We start from the raw sequence: 12,712 nt of genomic DNA, 5'->3' as shown, positions 1-12,712 counted from the left end.
ACGGACCGAGCCGAAGGACAAATTGTTCAGACTCGTGCGCGGCGTTCAAGCCGAGTGAATATAAATCGAGCGTATTTACGGCGTAGCTAGCGCGACGAGCGACCGTTATGCGCGGGTGTATTATAATTGCAAAATCGCGGATCTCTATTAGGTGCGTGCGCAGGGCGCATCGCAGGGGGCATTCTCAGCTATCCAGCTTGTTTGTGCGCTTCATCTTCGCGTCTTTCTCCGTCTCCGCGCCTGATAACATTCTCGCAGCTCGCTTACACTCGGCAATTCTCGAACACACACACACACACACACACACACTCACGGAGTCTCTTTCTCCCGCTGTACTTGGCGTCTCGTGCAGCCAGAAGGGAGAGGCTACTCCTCCTCCCCATCCCCGGCGAATTTATACGCCGTTTAACCCGGTTAAAACTTTGGCACTTAAATTAAACAATAGAAGGAACGTTCGCCCCGCGCCGAGTCGAACGTACGTCTTCGCCCCCCCCCCCTCTTCTCTCGGTAGAACAGCTTGCGTTTGCTCGGCTACCTTGCTCTCTCGCTCACACCTTTTTTTACTCGCCTTTTCTCTTATACCAGCTCTCAGACTCCTTCATCCTCCTTTTCTTGATCGTCGACTTCTCAAAACTGTCTTTCTCCCGGTCGTTCCCACCTTCGTCACTGGCTTTTCCCCCAGAGCTCCATGTCGGATTTTCACCGGCGGCACGTATATACCCCTCCACGCCGAGGGGGATACGGTTCCGCCCGCCGGTTTGACTTTTTCGAATTCGCAATTTTTGGCCCGCGCGATTGGATTCTGATGCCGTCCTATAGTCAAGTTTTTTAATCACACATAATGTTTCTAGTAGGTTTGCTCCTCGGCAAGGGTCGCGATATCATAATAACTTGTTGATCGCGATGGGAGCTCGCGAAAATAAAAGACGAGAGTAATCTTTTTTTCTCCCTTCAACAACGTTTCGCCTCCACTTCGAATATAAGCTTCGCTACTTCATAAAGACCGACGAGACACGCAAAGAGAAGAGCGAAACATGCTTTGATGAAAAAGTTCAGCTCGCAAAATCCGGAATTTCGAAAATGCAGAGGAGACTATAATTTGTCGGCCCTCGCAAGATTAACCGAGCGGTGTAGGTATATCTGCTTAGCATCTCGTGCCACTGTAAATATAACGCTCTCGCGGGCAATCGAAAGCTCCTTATCTCTTCCTACGGAACGCAAACGCACGGAGGACCGCATGCGTACACGCAGCAGCCGATAGCGTCGAGCAGTTGAGTGTCGGCGGGGTAAAAGGCCGGGCGCCGGCAATAAGCGGCAAACTATCGCTGCGAACGAGACATAAATACGGAGCTGGAAGTGCGAGGGCCTCGTTAACTGCGCGACCCCCATTGTTCCGGGCGCTGGTTGCGGGGAACGTGATCCGCGTGCCGATGCCGCTATCGACACACCGGATTCGTATTAATTATCAAACAATGTTGCACCCGAAATCGCTTCGCTTAAGAGGATTTGCCCTCAGACCTTTCTTTCAGCCCCGCCTTTTATAGCTCTGCATGTGTGTACCTATACATGTACATAGCGGCCCCGGCGAGCTTTTCCAAAGGTATTTCCACACGACACCCATAGCTTTTTATTTTCGGATGCTTTTCTTTCTCCCATAGCTTTCCGAGTCCATTTCTCGTTAAGTCTTTTTACACCAGCTGCTGCTGCTTTTTGTTTTCGCCTCCTCTTTTCTTCGTATATCTGTGTACGCAAAATTTATCGGGCGACTATGGCAGCGGATTTTCCGAATTACGCGCAAGAGCAGCGCCGCGAGAATTCGATTGCATTTTTGTGGATAAGCGCCGATGATTGAAATTCATCGAGTGCGAGATATTCGAGCGAGGGACAACGCCCGTGGGGCGGCGGGGGAACTTTTCGTTTCGCCCATGGTTAAATAAAGCATCCTCGATCTCTGCGCCCGCCGAGAGTACGTAGCCGGTATCAGTGCTCGACATGCCAGGCATTCTATGAATAGCTGCTTCTGAACATGAACTCGCGCGGCGTGCAGTGCGACTTAGGAGGGTGCAGATTTAATTCGTTAATGCGGCTTTATTTCAACCCTTATTGCCCGCTCCCTCGAAATTTCAGTTATTTTCGAGATCGCTCTCGACTCGTTTTAATTCAAACTAGGATAATTAAACGCGCTGCAGGTAAACACACACGAACACACAAGCATCAAGTTGAAATTGAACGAAAAGAACTCAGTTACGTCTGTAAGTATCATCAGCAGAACTTGCCCGGAGAATATACATGCGTGATTTAAACTTTCGGCGACCTCCGGTAAAATTTAATTCACAGCGTCAGACAATGACAAACAGAGGGAGGCCGTAGCAGGTGGACTCAGCTACCGACAGCTCGTAATCGGAGAAAAATGAAAGGCGCCTTCTTTTTCCTCGCGAGGAAGCCCGAACGCTCGCTTTCACGGGAGCTGCCGCCGCGAGCTGCGTGTACGTGTACGAAGCGACCTTTTCTCGCTTTGACTCTTTATCGTTGTGCTCTTTTTCTTCGCGGGCCGCAGCCTCGCTCTAGCAGAAATTGCTTTTCAGAAATTTCACCGTCTCGAAGTTGCTGATTTAATTAAAATTTTTAATTAGAGCCGCGAAAGACGGCCGGCCACTCCGAGCCGAGCTGTCTATACGTATAGAGAGCATTCGGTGACTCGCTCGGAGCGCGTCAAAGGCCGCGATACTCGCGGAGCGAGTCTGCAAAAATTCTAGATGTACTTGGAAAATTGACCCATTGTGCCAGCTCCGTACCAGCGTTCCCATACCAGCTTAATCTAAGGCGCGAGGGCCGCATTCATCGGAGTTTTCGCGGACCGATCCAGCAAAGTTCGAAAAAGCCGCCTTCCTCTCGTCGCGAGCAGGATTTATCGACCCGCGAAAATAATAATTCGCCGAGCGATCTGCCGAAGCGCCAAGCTCCATCCCCAGATATAGCCGGCTCCATAAGGAGATCGAGCAGTCTCGGCGAAATAAAGCGCGCTCGCGAGTGGGATATATATTTCGGGGGAGTAGCCCTGCTAGCAGGGCTGCGACTTTGCAGCGCGTATATCGATTGGCCGCGAATAAAAGGGGCGCGACCCCCGGCCCGTGATTTATCATGTTTATGGAATTAGTTTCGGCCGTTCGGGGCTCGCTCTGATTTTCTTCCACTTGTTCGGAAGTTCTTTTGTTTTCGGGAAATCCGCGAGTGTCGCGGCACTATATTGCTCGTAATTCAAAGCACGCTCGGAAAACAATTCCGATTGATGAATCGCAGCTCTCATTATATAATACGGCGTAGACGAAAGCGCCCCCGCGTCCGATTGCAGCGAGTCGAAGGAAAAAGAGAAAGGCGGCGCTCGTAAAGAGACAGAATCATTTCAGTTTCACTTTGCATAGGAATCGCGTGCGCGCGCGCTCGCGGGAAAAGAAGCTACTCGACTCTTAAAAAAGCAAACAACTACTGCGATAAAGAGAAATCTCGGCCTCATAAATTACCCGGCGCATCTCTCCCGGTACACATAAAAACTCATCCCCCCGGCGAGATAAAGCACAGAGAGAAAGCGAGCGAGCGAGCGAGAGAGAGAGAGAGAGAGAGAGAGAGAGAGAGAGAGAGAGAGAGAGAGAGAGAGTCGGCCTGTCGATGAGATATTTACGAGCATCTCGGCGCCTCCTCGAAACATATCTTATTTATACATGCTGATGAAAACCGTGCGCCCGCGCGCAGTCGTATAATAAAGCCGGGCGCTGAAAAATTAATGGAAATTGAAACAGCGCGGGAGGCGAAAAATCGCGGAAATACGTGGCGAAGAATATCGAGAGCGAGAGAGGAAGAGAAGCGCCGGCTCCTCGGCGAAATCTATATCTCGAAATAACAAGTTATCACCCGCCGGGACTTTTCGCCCCGACGTGTCTCTTGCGCGCGTGGGGGCCTCCGGTTCATTATTTCTAACTGATGACGTCATAATTCAGGCCCGCGCGACGTGCAAGAAAATGGACTCTCGGAACGCGCGTCCACCAAGGAGCTGCGCATAGACGCGCGCCCCCTTCCTTTGCAGCCGCCTACGTATGCTCGAGTTCGCGATCACGGCTCAGCCAATTAAACGACTAATCAATTACACCTAGTCGGAGCGAGCCTTCTTGTTTGGCCGGCGCTCGAGAAGCGCGGCGCAAGAAGCACGCGTGTGCGCGACTAGTGTACAGCGCGATCGATCACTCGCGCGAGTCTGCGGGCGTGCGGAGAGGCGACGAAAAACCGAGGGGCCGGAACTCTCGAGTGGAGCTGCCTGATGTCTTCACTTATTGTCTCCGTGCGCCGTCGTTCAATTAACTGCGCTGCGCCCTGGCGAGACGACTTTTTGCCGGACACCGACACTCGACAGTTATGCGCGCACGCGGCCGCGATTCTTTTTGCCCCGCGCGAGCGGCTGCCAGCAGCGCGAATCGTTAAACTTGGACAATTAACAACCTTTCAAAACGAAAGAATATGGAATAATGAAAACCAGGGGGATTCGCGAATTTCGCCCTTTCTTCTTATTTCGCGAAATAATTGTTGCTCCGAGTGGACCAACCCCCCACATTGCTTAATTTGGGCGGGTATTTCAACGACTTGCGCGAGAATACAGCTGTACGTATTTTATACACGGCTTAACCGATAATCAATATAGATTACCGCCGGCTCTCGCGACGCGCGTATGGATTACGGGAATAAAATGTGATCAATACAGCTATATGTGCAGCGACGTCGTTCATAATCCAGCAGTACCTATTCTGCGCCTAACTATAAATCTGAAACGTTAGTGGCTCGCTGCGAATGTGTCCGACCTATCTATCGACACATCGGATGTAGCTCTAGTTACCAAAGGGCATTCGCGTCTGACCGAACCCCGGCATTCACTACTTGCCAGCACTAACGCATGGTGCTTTATCTTTTTCAGGTCTCCGGACACCTGCACAACACCGGCCAGTTTCTGGTCTTCCGCGCCGATAAGGAGTCCAAGGTCCGTGTGAACATAACCGGCGGACCCTTGGCTTACCACTATCAGTTCGAGGAGATTTACATACACTACGGCCAGGACGACAACCACGGCTCCGAGCACCGCGTCAACAACTACGCTTTCCCCGCCGAGGTGAGTAGTCCCGCGACAGCCGAGACTATATAGTGACATGCGCGGACTATTCCCTCCCCCTCGAACGAGCGAAAATCCCCGGCAAGTGGGACGCGCACCGATTGATATTCATCCAGCCGACGCGCGACGGAAAAGTTGCAGCCGAACTTTTGGAAAAGCCATATTAATGGCCGTCCTCGAAAAACCGCTCATCCCGTCGATTTTTCCCTTCGAGCGCTGCACACACGCATCGACGGCCGGCAGTTCAGAGTATCGCGGAACTTTGATATTTACTCTCGGCCGATTTGGCTCGAAGCTCTTCTATATACATGTACCGCATGCGCATATACATCGGCCATTTTTCACCCCGGTGGGCGTGATCGGAATGCGACCGCAGAGGCTCCATTTCGGGGCAGTTAAAAGCGCGCCTGAATTTTTGATGCGGCAAAAGAAGTCGACTCTCGAATCGCTCGACGCTTTTTGGCAGTCGGCCTTGAAAGTGCACTGATATACGTGCGTCAATAGCGCGCGGTTCCTAGGATCAAATTTCGATTCCTGGCAGACGGAGTCGTTGTGTAATGTTTGGAATTTCCGGTGCAGGCCCTGCGTCGCGGCGATTACTCGAATAATTCGAAAGCATGCGATTTGCTCGATGGAAAAAAAAGGAATCTCGTCGGCGTCCAATAAGCGAGGCCTGCTTGCGCGAGAGCGACGTGGCGCATAATTTGATAAACTTCCCTCGCGCACAAAGGCCAGCCACTCGCGCGACATTACAGTTCGACGATGGCGCACTCGTCGGCCCTCGACGCGGCGCACACAGCCGGCAGCGTCATATTATTTTCGTGTACACGAATTTCCACTTGAGAAAATGACTTTAATAAAGTAAAAGGCCTCTCCGCTCGCGCATCCACTTACGAACTTCCGCGAGCGGGCCCTCTCTCTCTCTCTCTCTCTCTCTCTCTCTCGCCTCTGTGTCGCCCTCTCCTCGCTCATAAAGTGCAAACAAGCAAAAAGCATTCCCAGGCGGCGCGACACGTAATCCCCTCAAAGGCGACGCGCAAAGGATTATCGGAGAGTTAGCAAAGCGTCTGATCCGCGACGGTCATTACCGGGCGTCGACGCTAATTAATTGGAATTAATTATGGCCCGCCGCGGCGCTATAGGCGAGCGAACGGCTACTTTGACAGATTAAACATTCGTTAATCCCCGCCGACCCAATTAACTCGGCTGCGACTCTCTTTCTCTCTACTCATGCTCCATATCCGCCTGTGTACGCGTGTGCAGTGTGCAAGTGCGCGCGGCGCACACGAGCCTTTGATCGGATTTTGGCGCGCCGAATGTCCCACTCGAGGGAAGAATCACGAAAATCCATTATGTGTACATTAGCGCGCGCGCGAGCCGCAATGTAATGAGTGCGCGAGCGGCTTATCGTGCTGCACAGGCAGGATGCCGCTCTGGCTCCGAGAAAATCCCCTCTTACCGAGTTAACGCCCGAATAATTCCGCTGTTGATGTCTCATTTTTTTCCTTGCAACGCCATGGACAGTGCGAACAGACGGCTAGCCTGGCTGTTGAAATGCGGAACAGCCGGCGTCCACACGTCTATTATTATTAATCTTGCGCCATCTTAGGGCGTTTCCTAATATTCGTATCCTCTGCGCTATTTTTCGAAATTCTCGTCTAGCCGAAACTCCGAAAATGTTAATGAACCCGCCGCTGCAGTGTATAGAACTTAATTATTTGGAGAACCTGGCTAGACGCCGAGGCGCAGCATCAGCCGCATCCGATTAACAATGAGTGATAAATAAATCTGCCTCCGTGCAGCGAGAAATGACGAAACGAGAGCGAACATTCGCTACATCATATGGGCATATTATACGCCCCAGCTCTCGTATCCTCGTAAAGAGCAAACGAAGAGACTACGCTCGGCAAATCCAAAAGCCGTGCGCGGCCTCGAAAATATTCGGCCGGCGCACGCGAAGCGATAAAAACAAAATCCCACACGACAGCCAGCACTTTGCGCGACACGCGGTGATTGACTTGAAGCCAATAATGCTTGAATCCACTCTGCTTTTTTCGCAAAATCAGCTCGGCTCTGGCCCGGTTTTTTATTCGCGCGAAAAAATCAGTGAAAAACTGCTCGACAACGCCGAGATTCGGTAAGCCCAAAACTGTCCTAATTTACTCCGATATTCGATACAGCCGCGCAAAAATGGCAATTAGCCGGAGTACGCGCGAATTCGCGGCAGTTGCGAACAAGAGAGCTGGAGGACATATGCGTGCGGCTGTACAACGGAACGCGCGTTTATCGCATAATGTAGTCTTCTGGCGACCGCGCTCAACTCTCCGTCTCTCGCACAGGCACACAACGCGTGTGCGGATTCGTTATTTCGAGCAACTACTCTCTCTCTCTCTCTCTCTCTCTCTCTCTCTCTCTCTCGGCAGCTCGTGCGGCCGCAGGAACGCGTATAGTTCTCCCAGTCGATAAAGCCCGAATCGATTTGCGGTTAATCGTCCACATAATTCAGGCTAGTGCGCGTGGGAGAGAAGAAGCCGAGCTCGGCTTAACCCCCGGTGGTAAGCGCACTTGGCCGCGAGCTCGTTTACGTCTCCCCCCCGTGTAATTGTTTTTGTTGTTTGACTTTCTCATCGACGGAGAGAACCGCCTTCTTCCTCTGTTCTTCCAGCGAACGTGTGCGCGTATATTGCGTTTCGATATATAAAATTATTGAATTTATCAAGCAAAATAAACTCAATCGATTTTAGAGTAAAAATATCAGTATTTATTATATCAAAAGGAATACAAGTTGTAGGAAAAATGTTGGCGCAGAGCAAACTCGAGAGACAGAAGTCTTTCCTCGTCGAGTGCTAGGGCTGAACTGAGGGCTACAGTCCGCAGAGGGCTGCACATGCAGAGGACTGCAGCTTAGATGCATATTTCGCCTGCATATAAAAAAAAAGGTCCGGAAGCATTTTATTGCACATCTGGATACATCCTAATCCGCGGACTGGGGACGGCGCGTCTCGAAACGGTCAGCGGGCGAAAGATTTATTGCATTACCTGGGTGTGGGGTTTTTCCCTTAATAGCAAAATGCTTAAAATATAAAGCCGTGCTCGTGCACGTATTTCTCAACAAAAATAGCTGGCGGACGAGTTAATTAAACTAATCGGATGCCGTTTTCGCAGCTAATGCGAATCATACCAGAGGCTTATGTAAATTTTGTAATCATATGATCTCTACTTTTGATATCACGGCACATCAAAGCGATATTTTGCAGTCTTCATTGCGTTCACGGTGAATAACGTATGTGACATCGGCCATGTATCCTACAGACGTTAAGCGCGTAGTTTGACAAACACGACTAGCTGCGTTGAATCTGCCCGCGAGTAATTGAAGCCACTGCGACAGCGAGGATCAGAGCGTCGATTTTATATAGTTTATATAGGGAACTACGCAGTTATTGATTCATTCGACATGTTTATTCATTCATCGGCGTTCTCTTAATAGCTGCAATGGGTATGAACCATCGCGCATTTACCACCAATTAAGTCGGATAATACCGGCTAAAATCACAGAGCAGTTTGGTTTCGCGTCCCAAAAATAGTTCACGCATTATCTCTTTAGCCGGCTCCCGTCGCCCTTAGCGAGCGGAGAGTACAAGCAAGTCTGGCTCAGAGTACAGAGTCGAATGCGGCCACGTGCAGTTATAGCCCGGCCGTAGGTATACATCTCATCCATTTGCATCGTCGATTCCGCAGCACGCGACTCCCTCTCCCTCGTCCGATGCATAATCGCTCCGCATACATCTACATACGGCCACACGCGGCCATCGAAAATTGCACGTTCGGACCCGCGCGCGCATCCCGTACTTTTTGTCCCGCTCGCCCCACTAATACGAGAGAGAGAGAGAGAGAGAGAGAGAGAGAGAGAGAGAGAGAGAGAGATCGGGAGCGCGAGGAATGAGGACAAAGATGAATGAGAATCGCGATGCGTTGCGTATAACCCCGGCGATCGAGAGAGAGAGAGAGAGAGAGAGAGAGAGAGAGAGAGAGAGAGAGAGAGAGAGAGAGAGAGAGAGAGAGAGTGGAAGCAGCGGCAGGATAAATGGGCCGGTCGAATCGTCGAGGCGGCTCACGTAGAACTCGGCGGTCTTTGGCCTACACGCCGCGATAACTTCGATCGCCACATTTCAGAGAGAGGGAGAGCGAAAATCAAGCGGTGCGCGAGCGCGATTCGTATGCACCGCGCTCCTCGGCCACCAACTGATTCCGCGAGCGTGTCCATGCGGTTCTCGTAAACCCGGACACATACGCCGCTATTCAGGGGACGTTTTACCTCGGCCGCCTTGTCGTGTACAAAGCCGCTCCACTTCGCTTTTCTTCCGCTGCAGCTCTCGGCTAAAGGCTTCTTTTATCGGCCGCGGGGATTTGTCCGCGTCGCTTTATTGTGATTTTATCGCGACTTGGCTGCAGCCGCCGAGCTTAAGGACCGATTGGCCCGCGTGTACCTGCGCGCGGCTATACACCTACACAGCTTCTTTCGCCGAGAGGGGGAGGGAGAAAAAAGATGATCCGGCAGCGCGCCGAGAGAGAGAGAGAGAGAGCGAGAGAGAGAGAGAGAGAGCGACAGACAAATCGGTTCGTTAAGGGATTCAGGCTCATCTGAACAATGACTTACGTATTCTCGCATCACATCCGAAATTCGAGCAGAGGTCGAACTAACGTCGGATGGACAACGAGTGTGCATTTTTTTCATTCGACCTCTCGCCAAGAACGAGAGAGGTGCGCTTAATCCGGGGGCAGCAGACAGTGCACACAGCGCATAACGACGGGAGAACGGGAACTCCGAGGACAGAGCCGCCGGGGCCCAGAGTAAACTCAAACTTTGATTTCGGTATCGTCAGCCCCGCTCACTCGTCCGATATTGGGCCAACGTTTGCGGAGCGCGTAATCAAAATCTGTAATATAGCCGCTGGTCCGAGCGCTGCTTGCCCGGCTCTGGCTGCAGTGTGCGCAATTCCGAATAATGCATTCGGAAAAGTCGATCAAAGCGTAAGCCAAACGTGTCGCTTGTAACGCGTGCACATAGACGCAAAGCTCGGTCTAATCAGTCCGGCGGTGTGATTGCGGCGCGTTCATTGAAAAGGCAGCGCGCGCGCAATATTTCGGGCAACAAGGGCGCCGGCGACGACGCAGCTGCAGACGCGCTACACAGGCGCTCGAGAGCTCGTCGGCGAAGCCTCGAGTGAAGACCGCGTCGAGTGTGCAGCGGATGAGCCGGAGACAAGGGGGCGGCGTCGCGGGCTCCAGGCCCTCGAACTGGTGAAACGGACCCATTACAGCCCGAAAGCTGCGGGGCTGGCTGTTTGATACGAGCGGCACTATAGGTAGTCGCTCCGCAGCCCCTTTGATCCGGTGGAGCGCACTCGAGGTTTCGGATGATGAAGTAGCCCATAAGTGGCCTTCAATGGAAGACGTACACGTCCTCTCGTCTTGAAACCAGCGTCGTCGCACAAAGCGGCGCGTGGAGGAGCTGCTCAGAGAATATAATAGCTTCTGCAGTCTGCGCGGAGAGGCAGGCGGAGGCCAACAAGCCAGCGCACACACCGCATAAGGGATGTTCTGACGGCCACTGATTAACGGCCAGCCGCTCGAGCGCGGATTAACTTGTTCCGGGGGAGGACTTTCGGCTCGAGGAATTCCGTCCGCTCCCCGGCTCAAGCCGCTGTTAATCTATATAATGTGTGATTCCTAATTATATTACGCGGTTTAATTTTCCTCGGACAGCAGCAGCGACCGCAGCCCACCGATATTGCGGCCCGCGCGGGGAATTGTTACGATAATTCACGGGATTAGCGCATGGCCGGTTTGGCGCTGCGCGCGCGGTAATTTCTATTAGATTCAATGGGACGTGTAAAATGAATCGTTGCCGCGGCGTCGAAAAATCCCGAGCTCGCCGCGCGTAATTAGTGCGCGGCTCACGGCTCGTCGTCGTTGAGCCGATCTTCCTCTGGATCGCTTGAAAAATGAGCTTATACAAATTATCGGCTTTCCAGCTGAAAACGAATTCGGCGCCTTTTCCCGCGTCTCTCGACTCCCCATAAATCACGGTCGCGCGTCTTGTTAATATATACGATCGAGTCATTTTTCACTCGGCTTCCTTTCAATGCTCCCCGTTTCGCCGCCTCTGGAATTAATCCGCTCCTGGAGAACGCCGCGGCTTTTATTCAAATTTCCGTCCAGCGCGCGCGTTGCGATGTACTGCAGTCGCGGACTTATTACTCGCGGTGTCAAGCGTGATAAAAAAGTGCCGCCACTAAATATTCCTCCGCGCACAAAAGGAGCAGCGTTTTGAAAAAGGGAGAGAGAAAACAAGGGCGCCGCGGACAAAAAAGAGGCGCGCGTAGAAATTTAATAGACAGGATTAGGAGGCGCGAAAGGAGGAAAATTTACGGTCATTTGATGCCGAGCACGCCGATATAGCGAGGGTACTCCAAGTTACACAGAGACAGCGAGCGAGGCCGAAGGGCGAAGCGGGGGCGGCAGACTCTCGCATCATCGGTTATGACAGAGGGTAGCCGCTAATGGCCAAACAACTGTCGTGCTGGGGCGCGTGCGGCTATCGCGCGCAATCACGACGTGTGGCGCGCCGCAGCCAGCTCGTCGAATCGACAGGCATAATTGGGCCAATTTGCTCTCGGGCTGCGAGTGCGAAACACACCGCCGCCGCCGGCCGCGTTCTAGTGTATAGTCCGCGCGCCGGCGTCGTCGTCGTCCCGCGGGAATAAACCGAGCGCCTGCACACGCGTATATACGCGCGCTGCGCGGGCTCGTCTTAATCACCGCATCGACGTAACGACCCCCACCCTCGCATTATGTACAGAAGCGAGCGGACCGTGAGAACTTTCGTTTTCGCCGGATATTCCGTTGTGCCCGCCGCGCCGCGCCATTAACGAGATCCTGGAAATCTAACGAGGCCGCGATAAATCTCAAGGGCTGCTTCTTTGAGTCTTCCTCTTCTTCTGCCTCCTTCTGCCTTCTTCCCTCCCGCTTGCGTTTCTCCGGCTATATAGCATTCTCCCGCGCTCTTTTTAGCTAACCGTCGAGCGTTACGAGTGCCTCGGGGAACTTTTCGGGATTCCGAGGGAAAGCCGCGAATCCTTGCACGCTCGCTGCCGGGCTTTTATCGATGGACTTTATGCAGGTGAGCTGCTACTGCTGCCGAGATTTTCAAGCAAGAGCCCCTGTGAATGCAGCAAATTGCGCACGTGAAAAATTAAATGAGTCGAGACTTGGCCGCATATAAAGCATCTTAATTGCTATATAGACTGGCGGAATAATCGTTTTTTCAACGTTTCCTCCAATCGTGATTCGTGAAAGTAATAACTAATGCGTTTTTTGATTGATTAACAAAGCTGCTGTTCCAATAGGAGCAAGCACTTTCGTGAACTGCTTTTTAAAGATTTCTTGGAAAATCGCGATAAATCGCGACTGGTGGTTAGCCCCGTGTCATTAATGTAGGGAATCATAGTTTCAAAGTGGATTTAATAAAATGCGACTGTTTTCGTTGGATTATTTTCT

At 52.1% G+C, this 12,712-nt stretch overlaps 1 protein-coding gene across 2 annotated transcripts in view; it reads left to right on the top strand.

Annotated features, from left to right (window-relative positions):
* LOC100120246 (carbonic anhydrase-related protein 10) overlaps positions 1–12,712 on the top strand; it is a 113,423-nt gene that overhangs the window by 73,711 nt on the left and 27,000 nt on the right. For both annotated transcript variants that reach the window (XM_001603857.6, XM_008212863.4), the window contains exon 4: positions 4,961–5,152. In XM_001603857.6, the coding sequence (XP_001603907.3) occupies positions 4,961–5,152 (192 nt within the window). The remainder of the gene's footprint in view (positions 1–4,960; positions 5,153–12,712) is intronic.

This window comes from Nasonia vitripennis, assembly GCF_009193385.2.
Source record: "Nasonia vitripennis strain AsymCx chromosome 2 unlocalized genomic scaffold, Nvit_psr_1.1 chr2_random0010, whole genome shotgun sequence".
Lineage (NCBI taxonomy): Eukaryota > Metazoa > Arthropoda > Insecta > Hymenoptera > Pteromalidae > Nasonia > Nasonia vitripennis.
This window is presented reverse-complemented; position numbering and strand designations above follow the sequence as displayed.